The 16263-nt window shown below is 43.6% G+C and overlaps 1 protein-coding gene and 2 non-coding genes across 3 annotated transcripts; all 3 read left to right on the forward strand.

Annotated features, from left to right (window-relative positions):
* Positions 1-790: 790 nt before the first annotated feature.
* Positions 791-14517, forward strand: LOC144740972 (DALR anticodon-binding domain-containing protein 3-like). The gene is given in 26 exon segments (XM_078623668.1): positions 791-863; positions 1777-1931; positions 3495-3553; positions 8899-9073; positions 9076-9120; positions 9122-9145; positions 9930-9968; positions 9970-10029; positions 10031-10192; positions 10194-10240; positions 10438-10568; positions 10571-10698; positions 10700-10748; positions 11701-11759; positions 11870-11971; positions 12055-12119; positions 12319-12335; positions 12338-12386; positions 12475-12547; positions 12660-12683; positions 12685-12787; positions 13318-13376; positions 13503-13619; positions 13711-13779; positions 14397-14426; positions 14428-14517. Coding segments are annotated over 26 exon segments (2004 nt in total).
* On the forward strand, positions 5017-5131 carry LOC144740974 (U5 spliceosomal RNA). Its single transcript, XR_013589841.1, has one exon. It is a non-coding gene; the product is annotated as a U5 spliceosomal RNA (small nuclear RNA).
* LOC144740973 (U5 spliceosomal RNA) lies at positions 5786-5899 on the forward strand. The gene has a single exon (XR_013589840.1). It is a non-coding gene; the product is annotated as a U5 spliceosomal RNA (small nuclear RNA).
* Positions 14518-16263: the final 1746 nt, after the last annotated feature.

A 16263-nucleotide genomic window follows, 5' to 3' on the forward strand; every position in this document is an offset into this window, starting at 1 on the left:
AGGGCCATGTGGGAGAAACATATTTGTTATTATATTTTTCATTGTGCACCTTGGGGAAAAAATGTTAGAGATGGAGTTGCCAGGTAGGAGCAGAGAGGAAGACCAAAGAGGAGGTTTATAGATGCAGTGAGGGAGGACATGGAGGTAGTTGGAGTCAGAGTAGAGGATACAGAGAACAGGGAAAGATGGAAATCGATGATTCGCTGTGGCAACCCCCTGAAGAGGGACAAAGCTGAAAGAAGAAGAAGAAGAAGAAGAAGCACTTGGGAAAAAAGCTGACTTTGTTCACAAAGTTGTTTGTCGACTTGAAATGTTTTGATTTTATTACTGAAATGTATACTTTTTTTCTCGAAATGTGAACTTTCAAATAAAACGTTCAAAGTGCACAATGAAAAAAAGATCTTCCTCCTCTCAAATACTGCATGGCCCCAATACTCCTCAATACACACAGACATACACTTGAGGAAATCAATTTGACAATTCATCGTAGTGAAGTTGTAGTTTTTAGTCATATCAGTGTATTTAATATAAAACTGACAATTAGCTGAAAGTGCAAATGAAATCTGAGAAACGTCACAAACACACCTAATAATAATAATAATGAACTGCTTCATCATGTATTTCAGTTTTATACATGAATACATGAATTAGTCATGAATGAATGAATGAATAGAGAATACTTTCACCCTGTGTGTGAAATTGTATTGAAATGAAAAAGAAAGTCAGTGAGGAGGGAGTGGAGAAGGAAAGAGGGGAGGAGTTTAGTCTGATCTGGAGAAGTGAAAGTGAAATGAATGAAGAATATTTAAAGAGGAAGTTTGGAGCGAGACGGGACACAGACGGACGGCCGAGGAGAGATGCTGGTAAGAGACGACATCTACTCATATTTTATTTCTATTTTAAATCCATGATCCATTATTTCTGTCTTCAACTCCTCAATGTGAATCTGTTGTGTCTCCTCATTCCAACTCTTTAGTTTCATTCTCCTTCCAGCTCCTGACCGAATCCTCAGCTCCAGCTCAGCTCATATTCAAAAAATCTTCAGTTGTTCACAGCAGTGTTTGTTCTTTCACTGAAAAGAAAGAAAGACAGAAAGAAAGAAAGAGTCAGCATGGAGAGTTTTAACACTACAGAGTCATTTTCATGTCAATTCTTCCTCCATTTCATCAGCTCCCTCCTTCCTCGTTTTCTTTCTGTCACTTTGTCCTTATCAGCCTGACTGCTTTCTTTTTTCAAACAGGTTTTTCCAATGGAGCACAACATATGTTATATATATGTTTTATATTTTAGAATTTTATTTATTGTTGATACAATGGGTTGGTTGATTTGTTTATGGATGTACCGACTTTATTTTTTCCCCTTTAAATAATATATTTGAAACAAAGAATTTTCAGGTTCAATAAATGAAGTGATTTATTGATACTTATTTTAAATTTCTTTGAAAAACTTTAGTGCAGTCCATTCATTCACGTTCCCTTCTTCCCGTCTCTTCAGTTTCGTGCCCAGATGTGCGTCGCCTGGACATCCAGCTCGTTCTGGCGGGGTGGGATTGTAACGGAACCCATAATGCAGCTGTGACTCTGAGCTCCAGCTGGTTGTGGCGTCCGTTTCCATTCCACGATGCACACGGTGTCGCCGCCAACACGACCTGACAGAGGTCACATCATCACTTCCGCTCCACTCCGCTCTGAAAATGACCTCGTGCTGTTGATGGTTACAATCATTTACTGTTGACCGAAGCTCTTCCCCCGTCGAGACCCGATCTGTTTTTGGCAGTTTTCGACTCGTCCCTGACTTGGATGCAGAAGGAGTTTTTCCTAAATGACACGTTTTCTCCCGGATTGCTGAAAAAGGAAATTGCAACCGGGAATTTCGTGTCAGCCAAGAATGACCCCGAACAACAGCGTCTCCTGGGCCCCAGTGATCGGAGCGTGCCGTGTTCTCTGCATCTTTCTACCGATACTTCCAATAAATCTGAAACTCTCAGTACACTGTCCACTGCATGTTTTACTCTTACATGTACTGTCCTCTCTGTTCTCGAGCTGCTGGCCGACGTGTCACATCGACGTCACTTTAACAGCGACAACGTGCAGATGATAAAAGGTTCAAACCAAACACATCAGACCTCTTTCACTGTAGGCAGCAGCTTCCACCCGACACCTGTCCGATTTTACAGACGGACATTATCTGCAACACACAGGTGCAGAGTTTTGTCATGAGTTCATGTGTTGCCACGACAACGCAATATGGAAACTCAGTCGCTACCGTGATGTTCGTGCAAGGCAAAGAAGTGTAATATTAAGGCAATAACTTACCCTGAGGTGTGGATATTTGTCCTCCTCACTGGATGTTAGTTTCTGTTGTGGGTTGGTTTCACCTTGCTGGTTGTGAATGGCTTATTGATACGTTATATAATGGTTGTATATTGTTTTCTACGGGTTTTATGGCTATATGGTTATAATTCAGTGTTCAAGATCAATAAAAAAAAGTGCTAAATCAGCTGTTCAGGGGTTATTATGGATGTGTTCTTTTTATAGTTGACACTTATCACCATTCTGAATATCATATCAGCCTATCGGCAGTTTTTCTCATATCGTGCAGCCCAAGTGGAGATCCGATTTAAAACCACCGCCACATGTGGTTTGGATCTGAGTCTTCCCTCTGTTGGTGAGGCCAGTAGTGAATGAGGACTAAAGATGGCGGCCTGCAGTGTGAGCGGGTCCCGGCCTGGATCTGAAGGAGCCGTTCTTCAGGATGAAAACAATAAGGAGTGCAGGCGTAGGACTGGTCCGCTGGTGAAGAAGAACATCAGCTCCTGAGTAACCTGCAGATATCCAGAGTCCATGGCGACCAGCTGACTTCTTCCTCAGTCCTTCCTCGTGTGGAGGGATTGGAACACTATGTGTACCGATGTGTCCGGTATCATCACCGCATTTTACGTTTGCTGTTGTCCAGTGAGAAAAACTTTGGATCCAGCAGAGAAAACAAGAACAACTGCTCAGGAAGAACATGAACCCTCTACCACCGATGGTACATTTGTCATAGCATACTTTGGAGTACTCGACTATTTCGTCGATCATAAAACGTCAAACAGTTCCTGAAAGGTAAGAACAGACACGTTGCTGTCATTACAGTAATCCTGTTTGCTTTTTTGTCAGAAGCCGGCAAATCATTACCGTAATGACAGCAAAGACTGCAACTTGATTATGAAGTGAGACTTTGTAACTTTCAGGAACCGATCGATATGTTGTCCTTCTCCTAGCTCCTTCACACCAGGTTGGGGAACTGAGTGCAACTGCTCAGCTTTCAGAAACTGTTGGACGTTTTCCGATGCAAATAGTTGTGTAATTACGGTACTCCAAAGGATGCCAGAGTGAACGTATCGGCAGGGATGCTGTCTGTGTTAATGGTTTAATGGGGCCGGACACATACTCGCTGATGGAGGGAGGCTGCTCCGATAAGCTGCATTGGTCCTCGTCTACAACGTCCCACAGATGGACCTCGGCGTCGGGATGCTCGTACTTGTTAATGGGTGGAGCCAGAGGGGCATCCGGTGACACTCGCAGAGGGGCCACTTGACCCGGTGGCTGCCACAGTGGTGTACTGCTTCCGGGGTGCCTTCAGCTTGTTAACCCGTCAACCACCTGCATGTGGGTCTGGTAGACTTGGAGGTGAACCGAGACCGTAAACCGAGACCAAGACTCTACCAAGACCAGAGAGTATCAAGACCGAGTCAGGACCAAGACTAGTTTAGCTCGAGACCGAAACAAAAACAAAACAAAAAAAAGTTTTGTTTGCCATCTTGCATGAGTTGTAGAAGATACGCACCATACTGGGTTCAGCTGCTGAGTATAAATATGAGACCGTATTCAACTACAGGCACGATAGTACAGAGACAGTTCATGTCTTGTGTGTGAACTCATCAGTTGGCTGAGGTCAAATACGTGTGGTGATTGTACGACCGCTATTTCTACACTATTTGAGGATCGACTCTTGACTATTAACTTGACTTTAACCCCCCTGCGGAAACGCGCCAGACTCCTGTTGGGAATCGTCACATTTTAGAAATTCATCACTGAATGACGAAGCCGAACGCGGATTTTATGAGGATCCAGATACATTTAACTGATCTATAGATCGGCAGTGATCTTCTGACTACCGCTCAGGACTCAACATCCACAGTGTCCGTGATGTGGAGCCGACCGCCTGTGAGTGCTTCGGGGCTGGAAGAGGAGCTCCCGGCAGCACCCGCTGCAGAATAATAGTGTGTTATTATTGTGTTATTGTGTGAATGTGAGTGATTCGTGTCAAGCAACTCGTTCGCAGGGAAGGAACCAGCGAATCAGATTCACCGTTCGCACTCAGCTGAACTGGGAAATGAACTGAGTCTTTTCGGATTCAGCACAGTTCGTTCACCCAAAGCATTCGTTCTTTCAAACAAATCTAGCAAGCAATCAACAAAACTATTTCGTTTTGTTGATTTAGACGTTTTGATGCCCGATGCACGTGGGGTTTCCTATTTTATTTCCTATATTAGTCATGAGGAGGCGTGGCTTGTACTCGACATCTATCTACCATGCCACAATTGTACGCTCTCTGTTCTCTGTTCTGCGCATGCTCGCTGGTAGCGTCATCGAAACGGTTAAAACGTGACGCTCTTTACGTGAACGTAAACGTTTTTCCACTGACGGTTTGCAGAACAAACTGTCACTTTTCCCTCATATTCTTGAGACAACTTACAGACTATTTTTGACGAATAGAAACCGTTTCATTGTTTTGGTTTACAAAGAAGGCGTGGTTTATCACCCACAATGCTTAGCGTGTGTTTGGCTGTTGTTGTATAAACCACCTTACATCTACTAGTGAAGTATTGTTGCCGAGTATTAGCACTTCGTGCTACTCGTAGTGAAACACGGATTGTAAAAACTTCGATTGTGGCGTCAGTGTACAAAAAAACCATAAGTGACGATGGTAGAAAGGAGAAGGGAACTGGCAGTTAGCGCTGTCATTCGATAGTCACTCTTGTTTCTCTTCAGATCGTATAAATCTTTCGCCTTTTACTAAAGATTTCCGTGGAGAGGAACAACAAGAGTATAACCTAATTTTTTGACGCCCCTGCGAAAGTGGGGCTTCCTGAATTGTCTAAATAGAAATGATGTCTCTCATTAGCATTAGACTAGTAAATCCTCGTATCGTGGAACGGCGAAGCAGATGTTTATTAGAGCCCAATGGATGCAAACGTGTAGTGTATTATATGAGATTGTAAATAAAGACATATAAATTCAGTCCAGCGGAGGGGACAGGGAGACGGTGAATCGATGGAAAGAAGAAGGAAAGCGTAGTTTGTTTCCCACAATGCTTTGCAGGGAGAACGCTGGATTACTCTCTTGCCACAAATGTACACTCTCTGTTCTGAACTGGTCATGTAAAACGGATAAAGCCTGACGCTCTTTTCATGAACATTAACATTCTTTCCACTGATGGCGTGTTGTGGTTTCCCCTCATCTCTTTTGAGAACATTTATAGTTCGAACGAGTAGAAAACTTTATTTCTTACAAAGAAGGCGTGGTTTATTACCCACAGTGCTTAGCGCGCGTTTGGCTGTTCTTGTCTAAACCACATTAAGACTGTTAGTGAAGGTCCGTGTATGTTTTGGTAATCGGGGTACTTATAATTAAACACTGGTTATAAAAAACGTCAACTGGGACGTCGGTGTACCACAAACCATAAGTGACGATGGTAGAGAGGAGAAAGGGGATGGCAGTTAGTGCGACTGCACGGTAGATCACTCTTGTTTCTCTTCAGATCGAATAAATCTTTCGCCTTTTACTAAAGATTTCCGTGGAGAGGAACAACAAGAGTATAACTTAATTTTTTGTCGCTCTACTTCGGTGGGGCTCCCAAACTTGTCAAAGACAAAGCTCCCTACTCTCCTTGCTTGTTCTTGATCTAGTATTACGTTCCTTTACCACTCGATACACGCTAAAGTACTAGAGTAGAGTTCTGTCTTGCAGTTTTAAGTAAGTGATCATTTTAGAGTGTTGCGTAACGAATGTAACTCGATTTTTTAAATTTGGATAATTTCTTGTGATTTTAAAAATCTGAAATTCTACTTCAGTTTAAAGTTTATGTCACTAACTCACCTATAAGCATCAAGTTCTACTCTAAAGCTGTTAAGAGCGACAAGACAGACAGACAGATACATAGATAACACGTTTTGGAGCTTCTGTGTACAGAGACGTTTTCAATAGTGATGTGCGGATCGATACTGAAATATCGATACCTCCGATACCAGATCTTTATGCTCCCAAAATCGATCCTCAAATTAAGATATCGATACTTTTGGTACTTCAGTCATTCGAGGTCATGTATTTCATTAACAGGAACACAGTGGAAAGTAACTAAACTACTGAGATCTTGTCTAAATGATACGCGGTGGTGGGAACTACTTTTTTCTTCCGCCTGTGGTAAGTGTTTAATGTGTAAGAGTCCGTCCAGTCACTCAGTCTGTAGAGTGGCAGAACGTAAAAGAAGTCATGTGTAGAGCTATTTCAGCTCCACAAACAGCCAAGACGCGGTTTGGGGATGTTTGTGGAAAAGCAGTAAGGAGTTGTGGCAACACAACAAACCTGGTGAAACACCTCAGATTAAAACCTCAAAACCGAATATGTGGCGTTTACGATGAGGCGGACAGAAGAGGAGAGCCCAGTGTCAGTCGTCTCTGCCGGAGTCCTTCGGTGCTGCGGGCAATATCCAGGTGCAGAGGGAGAAAATGCGGAGCTTTGAGTGGTGCTAAGCACCGTTGCTGTTGGAGTTATTCAAATTAATAAATATGGTCATGAAATAAGTAACGAAATAAATACATGCTTCAACAAATAGCTGCATGAGTTCAGCTTGGAGTAATAATATGTGTATCACTGAGATACTAAGATCCTCTGTTTTTCTGTATTGTAAATATACTTCAGAGTTTAAATAGATAAATACATTACTCTGATGTCTTGTATTCTTTATGAAGCTATGATTTGAAATACACTACTTTTTTTTTAGATTTACCAGACATATTTGGTGTATTTGCAAAGAGTATCGGTATCGGATCGGTATCGCCGATACCAGCCTGGATTTTACTCAGTATCGGATCGGAAAGGAAATGGGTGGTATCAAACATCACTAGTTTTCAAATGTGCACTAGATTTGGTTTAATTGTCCGAGGTTAAAACGTTTCGCTGGCGTTCAGAACGGCGGAAGTGACGTGATGACACGTGCGCGTAAAACATACAGAAGCAAGTCGTCTCGTGGCGCTGTCTTTGGCCGAACGAAAACGAACAAAAACGCTCCAGGTGACAGAATATCTGGAATACTGACGTTTATCGTGACGATTAGCACACGTAAGATGAAATCCATTACATTTTTCTGTGACATCTGTGTGAGTCAGGACGAAACAAGTCCGTGGCAGTCTTGGGCAGTGTTTATAACCAATTTGTATACTGCTGGTTACATATATATAAAATATTTTTGTTAAAAAAGATCTGTAAATTGAAAATACTGATAAAGAGTTGAGAGGGACAAAAACTGTCATGAAATTCGTTTGTATAACTGAAATGGAGAATAGCATTTTTACGTAATATTGTAGGTTCAGAGTAGCCAAAAATTGTGTTCAAGTATAAAGTACTGTTAGTTCAGAATTCAATATTTATTACTCAAGTAGAAGTAAAAACGTACTTGGTGAAAAAACTACAAGTACTAAGTAACATCTGATTTATTTGTTGAGGAGCATTCAATCAGACTTTACAGAGCGTGGTTTATTGCATCAATAAAATAACAAAATTAAATCATGAAATATCTTTAAATAAAATGTAAAAAAAAATAATGTGAATTGAAGTACTTCAATACAAATAAAAAATAATGAAATAGAGTACATACAAATAAATATTTACAGATTAAATTACAGCACAAGTAACACATTTCCACACCTCTCCACTCTTCCACAGGCTCAGCAGGCAGAAAACTAGAACAAGACAGCCCATAAACTCTGTGCTTGTGGCTCAGTACAAGACGGAATAAAGGCCATAAACTGTCATAAACTCTTCGCTTGTAGGAGAACATGCAGAACAAACATTTTCGGCCCATTGTTTTGCTATCGACCGACCCGCAGTCGCCGCTAAGCTAAACCGTCCCGCCGCTGAGATTGAGTATGGTCACGTGACGACACTGCACGTTTTATTGGTTAAACACAGTCACGCGGGAGAGCCTTGGGCGGAAGTCTCTCTGTGACAAAATAAAGTATATACTCAATATTTCTGGACTTTCTGATAAAAGTAACGAGCTCAATATAGCACAATGCAGTATAAATCTACTCAAGTAAAAGTAAAAAGCATAGAGATTTAAAACTACTCACTGAAGTATTTTGTTTTCAAAAACGTACTCAAGTAAATGTAACGGAGCAAATGTAACTTGTTACTACCCACCTCTGCTCAATAGACTACTTATTTCTTCCCGTATTACTTTCGACAAGTATAATTATTATTCGGTCAATATTTTTAAAAGAATACTAACATTGCAAGTAAGTACGTTTATTTATTTTATCTTACAAAAATATATCCATAAACGCAGCAGTGACGCTGACAAACACGAGATGGCAGTATCGTCCGCTGGTCCTCCACATCTATACGTCACGAAAGAAACACGGACAGTACTTCATTGGTTCCGCAGAGAAAAAAACAGCCCAATGCAGTCCTGTTTTTTTAGACACTATCTGCTATCGATCTGCGGGTCAATCGTTGGAGTTTCGACCACCTCAGTTCGCGACAAGTCAGCTGGAATACACAGTTATCTGGACATAGTAGCATGGCCGGGATGTGCTGGTAAACCTGGTCGTCAGCTCACCTGTCTGTGTGCTAGCGATGGAGAAGAACCCAGAGGAGCCTTCACCCCTCCGAATCACTCCGACAGTCCGGGCGCTGAGCTCCGCCACTGCGGGGAGGAAAGCCTGAATATGTCCCCGACTCCAGCCGCGGAGACGTCGAGAGGATCTTCCCCGACCCGGGAGAAGCTTTGGTTTAAGGAGAGCAGCGCCCAAAAAACCTCAGAAACAGAGACTTCTTGTCGCCGACCACGATGCTGAACCACGCTGTACGCGGACGGACAGGTCGGTTCGACTCACACGGGTTCTATTAGAGAACGCAGTCCGGACGGCCGAAACCGAACGTCGATAGAAATGGATTATAATTGCGAATTTCTATTTTAGTATAGCTATTTGATGTCCTAAGAGCCAGGGTGTGAATGTGACGTTGTTTAGCGTATTAACATGTAAATTACTTTATTACAACGAATGGCGGCTCCCCAAAACTACTGGTCTGAGTTTGACTCGTTTGAATTCGATGACAAATGCCAGCTGCTGACCACTCATGGCTCCATCACCATCGAGCAGACAGCAGCAGCCTGAGGGGGTCTGATGAGTTCCAATGTGGGTCACACACAAACCTCCAGCTGCCTGTGCTGCACTACTTACACTGACCTGGTCCTCTCTCCCAGAGCTCCTGCAGTCTTACAACGACCAAATAACTCCAGGATGTGGAATGTTTTACATGTTGGTTATGTTTTAAGAGATCATCAAGAGATATTGTCCAACTGATCAACAGCACTCAATGGGTGGAAAGTTGGTCATTCAAGTAATTTTATCGCCATGGCAACAAAACCATCCACTGTGCAGCTATCGCAATGAGAGTTTATTTGACTTGCACTAATAAATAATATTTGACGAATACATAAATACAAGTACACCGTCCATCCATCTGTCTGGAGACTAATCACTTTTAAATTAATAATAATAATTATAACTTGTCTTTCTGGGCCCTTGGGTTTGGCCCTCTCAGAAACAGCTAATAAATGAGTCAGTGCATGCGTCTTGATAGCTCCTCCTGTCCATTCAGGTCCCTCCAGCAGTGATGACCAGGGTCCTGTCTCTCCGCGGGCAGCGGGGTTCTCCCAGTAGCAGGAGGGGAAGTAATGAGCGAGGGTCTGAGGATCAGAGGTTGACCGGGCTGCGGCCTTCCGGGCCGTCCTATCAGATGGAGCCACAGAGTACCTGACCCCCTCCGGTCAGAGGCAGGGCTGCGTGGTGCTCAACTGCCCCGCTCTGCACCCCAAACCCAACACACCCACTGCTGACACGCTGACTCTGGGCCAACTCAGGGACTGTTTTGCTGGCTGACCACATGGGGGCGCTGCTGAAGGGACAGGGGTGAGTGTTTTGGAAATTGAGAAACAAATGTTCTTCTTAGAAATATAAAGCATTTTTTTTTTACTGTTGTATTATTGTCTTATGTTTTGTCCGGTTGCCTTAAAAATATTTAGACATTTTGAAATATGAATACTGGTGTGGAATTAATGGAAATCTAGACTCCAGTCCTCATTGAAACCGATGCGGATTCTTTCCAGACTCTCAGTGTCCTACTGTCCAACGCTTCCCCAAGACAGCAACATCACCAACTTCCTGCGAACTCTGGGCATCGATTGGCCGACGGCTGTGGCCAGCTGGTCCAATGAGGAGCGTGAGGAGAAGATACAGAAGCGCTGCTGAGCTGTCCGTACAGAGAGAGGGAGACGGAGAGAGGCAGGAGGACCAGCGGCGGGGGGGGCAGGAAGATGGAGGAGGAGGAAAATGAAGGAGCGCTCAGGGTCAACTTGACACGTGTGGTTCCAGGAGGAGGGGCTGCTGGGGTATGACCCCAGCCTGGGTACCTGCACAGGTCAGCTCACCTTGTCTTGTGTCTTCAACACAACATACCTGCAGTTTGTCACGTTACACATGTAAATTCGTATATCAGAGTATCTTAGTATATCTGAGCGTACCTCAGTATATCTTATCGTACCTTAGTATATTTTCGAGTATCTTGGTATATCTTAGAGTATCTTTGCATATGTTAGTGTACCTTGGTATATCTTCGTATATCTTAGAGTATCTTAGTATATCTAGAGTATCTTAGAGTATCTTAGCCTATCTTAGAGTATCTTAGCATATCTTAGCGTACTCAGTATATCTTATCGTACCTTTGTATATTTTCGAGTATCTTAGTATATCTTAGAGTATCTTCGCATATGTTAGTGTACCATAGTATATCTTAGCGTACCTTAGTATATTTTAGAGTATCAGTATATCTTATCGTACCTTAGTATATTTTAGCGTATCTTAGTATGTCTTAGAGTATCTTCGCATATGTTTGTGTACCTTAGTATATCTTATCGTACCTATAATATTTTTTTGAGTATCTTGGTATATCTTAGAGTATCTTCGCATATGTTCATGTACCTTAGTATATCTTCGTATATCTTAGCGTATTGTATCATATTTTGTCCATTTGTTCATCAACAAAATCACAAGAATCACTTTAGAGGTCAGGGTTTTAAACTAGCTGGCTGTTTTTTCATGGGCAAAACTTTGAAGATCTATTTCTGAGATTTTCACATGTGGGTTCTGTCAGAAATTCAGAGTTTTCCTAATTTTGGGATGAACAAACCTAAGCACCATAAAGACCAGAGATGACATACCGGGTACTTACCTTCCATATGTACCTGCTAAATATGAGAGTGGTGTCAGCTACTGACTGGTGTCAACATGATTTAGTCCTGACCAGAGAAGATGGAACAAGATGTTATCGGTGCTGTTTGTATGTGCTGGTAACAAACAGTTGGTGTGTTTAGTGCACAGAGACAGTGTTTCCCACCTGGCACAACTGGACAGAGCTACAGCCGACTGCACAGTGAGACCGCACACACACACACACACACACACACACACCACACACACACTCTCTCTCTCTCTCTAATAAAGCAGACAACTGTGTATCCTTGCTGCTCCTTTTTTCTGTAGGTAGCCATGGCAACAGTGTTACACGTGACGTCCTGTCAGGATGAGTTCCGCCAGCAGCAGATAGCGATGCTGTGGAGAGCCAGCGGGGCGCCACATACACAGGTAACGCACACACACACACTCTCATTCCCTCTTGTACTGTCACGTGTTCTGTCTTTACCTGCTTCTGATCTCTGTGTTTTCAGCGCCACCTGGTGTGTGGCCCGGTAAAGACGCCTGGTTCTCACCTCTCCGCTGCACAGTACCTGCAGTAAGACCTTCTCCTGCTCCTGTCTACATACAGGACTAAATACCATTTAAACAATGTACAAATGAATCTGAAATATAATAGTGTGATAGTACAAGCCACTGTCACCTTGCAGTTCTTCCTGAACGTTAAAGTAACTGAACCTTGATTGCGTCATCACTATTTAATCGTCCATTGTTTTCCTCTTCTGCTCTCTTTTCAGGCTGAGAAGAGGTCAAATGAAGAGGCCTCAGAGATGAAGTACGGCGATCAAGTCGAAGGTGTGGTGTGTTGTGTATGTTGGAACAGACCCCATTGACAATTTCATTCAGGAAGTCGGTGAATAAAAAAGGAGGTTTTCTTCATGCAGGTCAGACGTGGATGACATCATCAGGGTCATGACCTCTGCCACTGTCAGGTTTGAGCTGCTCTCCACAGTCCACACCAGTCCTGTGAGTTCCCTCTGCCGGCTGCGTGCACCGGACTCATGAGCACCATGTGCTGACGTTGAAACAGCCTCTCTGTGGCTGTGGGACAGTTAGTGACCGAGCACCGTGTGTTCAGGTGACACTGGACATCCAGAGGGAGGGGGGGCGTGTCCACCAAAGGACCGAGAGGAGGGGTTTTAGTGATGTACAACTGTGCCCGACTGCATACGTTGTTCGACAGCTACGAGAGAGGAGTGGAGAAGGGTGAGAGTGGAGCTCTGTTCAGTGTCACACCCACGTCGTACTGACAGTGTACGCCCTGAAGCGTAGGCTGGCGTGCACGTCTCCACAAATAGAACTACGCACACGGCAGCAGCAGTGATTGGGACTGTTTGAGTCACGTGACTTTCCCATCTCAGAGGGACAATCCAACCGTCCTAAGGTGATTTGTGAGCGTGAGGTGATGCCCATCTTGGTGTAGTTAGTGCAGTAACAAGATCCGCTCACGTTCAGAAAAACTAAACAGAACACAGCGGTGGGATTCAATGCCGAGTGACTCAGAAGTATCAACGCTCATGATGCCTGCCTGGTGTTAACACAGAAGCATGAATCCAGTTTAGAACATCAACAATTCTCAAATATATCAGACATTTTTCCAGAGGTTATTCTTGAGATTGGGTCGAGCCTGTGTCAGATGGAGCATAGAATGTACTATAGATCTTCTTCTGTGGCATCTTTGTTATTATCACTTACTATTTAACAAGCGTGTAATTTTCCCTGAATTTTGTCTGCAGGTCTGTACCCAGAAAATCCGGACGGCTCAGAGCTGGACTTCTCTGCCCTCAAAGAAGAGGTGCCACTGTTTATTTATCGTTATCGTCATTTATCGTTGTGTTAGTTTCTCAATCATTCCGGTTAGAGTGATGTTGGCGGTGAACTCCAGAGGTCGATACAAGCCTGAAGTCTGTTTGATTGACAGGGCGAGTGGCTTCTCCTGTTCAATTACCTCATTCGTTCTCTGAGCTGCTAGGAGCAATCAGGGCAAGCGTTAGACGCTGAAGGGGGAGGAGCTAGAGTCAACATTAGGACGGAGCAGGTTGTAGCACATCCACTCCCCAGATGAGTCGTCCCTCGGTGTCGGTGGATGTGTGACTTGTGTAACCTTCCCACCTGTTTGTTTCCCTCAGATCTGTAAATTCCTGGTGTCGCTCAGCAAAGACTTCAGCTCCTATTACAACAGATTCCACGTGCTGGGGGTGAGGACGCGTCTCCTTTTGTGTTTGTGTGTCTTCAAAGGGTTTCATGAAACGGCAACGCCATTTGTCCCACAACACAGTTCCAGTTGTACTACGACTCTCCATCCACTCTACCTCCATTACAAGTCAGCTCCTCCTCGTCATGCCCGACGCAAACATGTAAACATAACAGGACATGGAGGAGATGGAGAACTTGCTGCAATGTTAAATGAGCATGAGACGAGGAATAAAGACCAGTCTCTGTGTCGCTGCCGTAGGTTCTTGTGTTGACAGTAGCACTTGGGACGTCCCTCTCTCTCTCTGTCGTGACCAATCAGAGGCCAGCGTTTTGTACACGTCACGTTTTACTACCAGCAGATGTACTCGTATCCGGAATCATCCTCACATTTCCTTTGTGGGTTCCTGCCGCTGCAGGTTGCACGTTTCAATCTGTTCCTGAGCTGAGCTTTGAACAAAATGTCGCCATGGTTACCGGTCGCTCACGTCAGCTGCAGCTAACGGCGTCGATGTGTTTCTCCTTGAACAACAACAAACTCCACCCAGTGGATGATGAGCTGTAACTCGGTATCTCTCATGTGCTCCTGCCTTGTTTTTTTTTTTTTTTTTTTCTTGTCCAGGAGCCGCTGCCTCATCTCTTCAACCAGATGTTTTTGCCGTTTGCATCTGCTGAGAACGTTGAGAGAGCTCTACCACAGCGCTCTGGACACCCTCAACCTCCCCCCCATCAGGCAACTATAGTCAGGACATGACTGTCCCAGCACACACACACACACACACAGACACACACACACGTGTATGTGCATGACCACACCCTGTCTCTAAGGTGTGACTGCGGTGAATGAGATGACGTTCAGTCAGTGATTCCCCAGAAACCTGCAGCTCCTCCTGCCTCATGTCTTAATGTCTGCGAGTAGAAACATTTCGGTGTCGAATCCGTCAGTACGTTCACCAGAGAGCCTGAACCTCCATCCCACAACCTAATCTCCCCCAGTCTGACCGTGTTAGAGGTCCTGTTCCCTGTGTTTATTTATACAAACAGTATATTTATTGGTCAGCTCAAATATGTACAGAATATATATATATATATATATACATATATGTGCAATTCCAAGTGTTTATTCCTGACTGATAAAAGCTTCTGCTTCATAAACCCACATGTGCCGGGAACAACTAAGGATTTCAGGTCTTGATGTGAGGAGGTGCATGAAATGGCATGAAAAATAAATGTAAGGAGATGTTTTTGCCTCAACTGTTGTTTATAAATGTCAAAATGTGGCTCTGACATAACGCTGATGTGTCCAGTTTTAGTCACAGACGCTCATGTGCCATATGTTTGTTTGTTTGTTTGTTCCCGCTGGTTATAAAATTTCTCCTCGTTTAGGAACAGAACTGTGATATGGAACACAAACACGTCTCACTGCATGAATCTGTGTTTGTTTACATTAATGAAGTGCGTATATTTCCAATTCATTGACATTAACTGTTGTTAACGTCTTATTCTGGAGGAAAAGAAATGTACAGTGTTCACTGTCAAGGCTATAATACAACACACCGTTCACTGGAGCGCTGCGTGTCTCTCTTACTCCATGTTGTCGCCCACGGACCCAACGTCTCTGACCTGCTGCTCCTTCTGTCTCCCCGCCCGCTGTCCCCTCACCCGGCTGGATTAGCTCCTCAAATACGCACAAATACACAAAGTCGGACACGCTTGGTTTCACTGTGTCTGAATTTCAGTTCACACTCACTTTGCTATAATCTACTGCACACACTAATACGTGTCAACTACAACATGTAACACATGATGTGTTACATATTTTATGTGTGTGTGTGTGTGTGTGTGTTGCACACCCCTGAGGCAACAGGGCTGTTTTTACATGACAATTCATAAATAATCGTTATGTAAATCGGCCCTGTGATAAGAGTCACAAAAAATATATATACAACAATAGTTTTTAAGATTAGAAAGAGATATGGGGGGTTCACTGTCATTGATATCAAAAACATATTCTACTTACATCATATTGAGCTTTGCACGTTTGAAAATCTCGACAGCAAGTGCATTCAAAGGCTATGATGGTTCAGGCATTGAACATTCTTAGTCTGAGGTAAGACATCCATCCATCCATCCATCTTCACCCTCATACTCTTCATCTTTACTGTCGCTCTCCACCACACTGGGACACTTCAGCAGACAACAAATGTCTCTGGGTCACTTGAAAATGAACTTTCTCTTCATGTGGAGGTGACCCCAGGCCTCACAGTTCAAACATGCTCTGATACTATATGTCACCATGGCAACTTGTCAACAATGTGAAGAGTCTCTATTTTGGTCCAGGAGGTTATTAAATATGGATGCACACACGCCACACACAGCTCCTGCAGGTACACACCGATCACATGGTCCATATTCATCATTCAGTGGACCTGAACTTCCTGAATGGATAATGAAGGTGGACTCTTGTTTTTTCACACAATGCATATTTC

Source organism: Lampetra planeri, unplaced genomic scaffold (genome assembly GCF_965212315.1).
Source record: "Lampetra planeri unplaced genomic scaffold, kcLamPlan1.2.h2 scaffold_366, whole genome shotgun sequence".
Classification (NCBI taxonomy): Eukaryota; Metazoa; Chordata; class Hyperoartia; order Petromyzontiformes; family Petromyzontidae; genus Lampetra; species Lampetra planeri.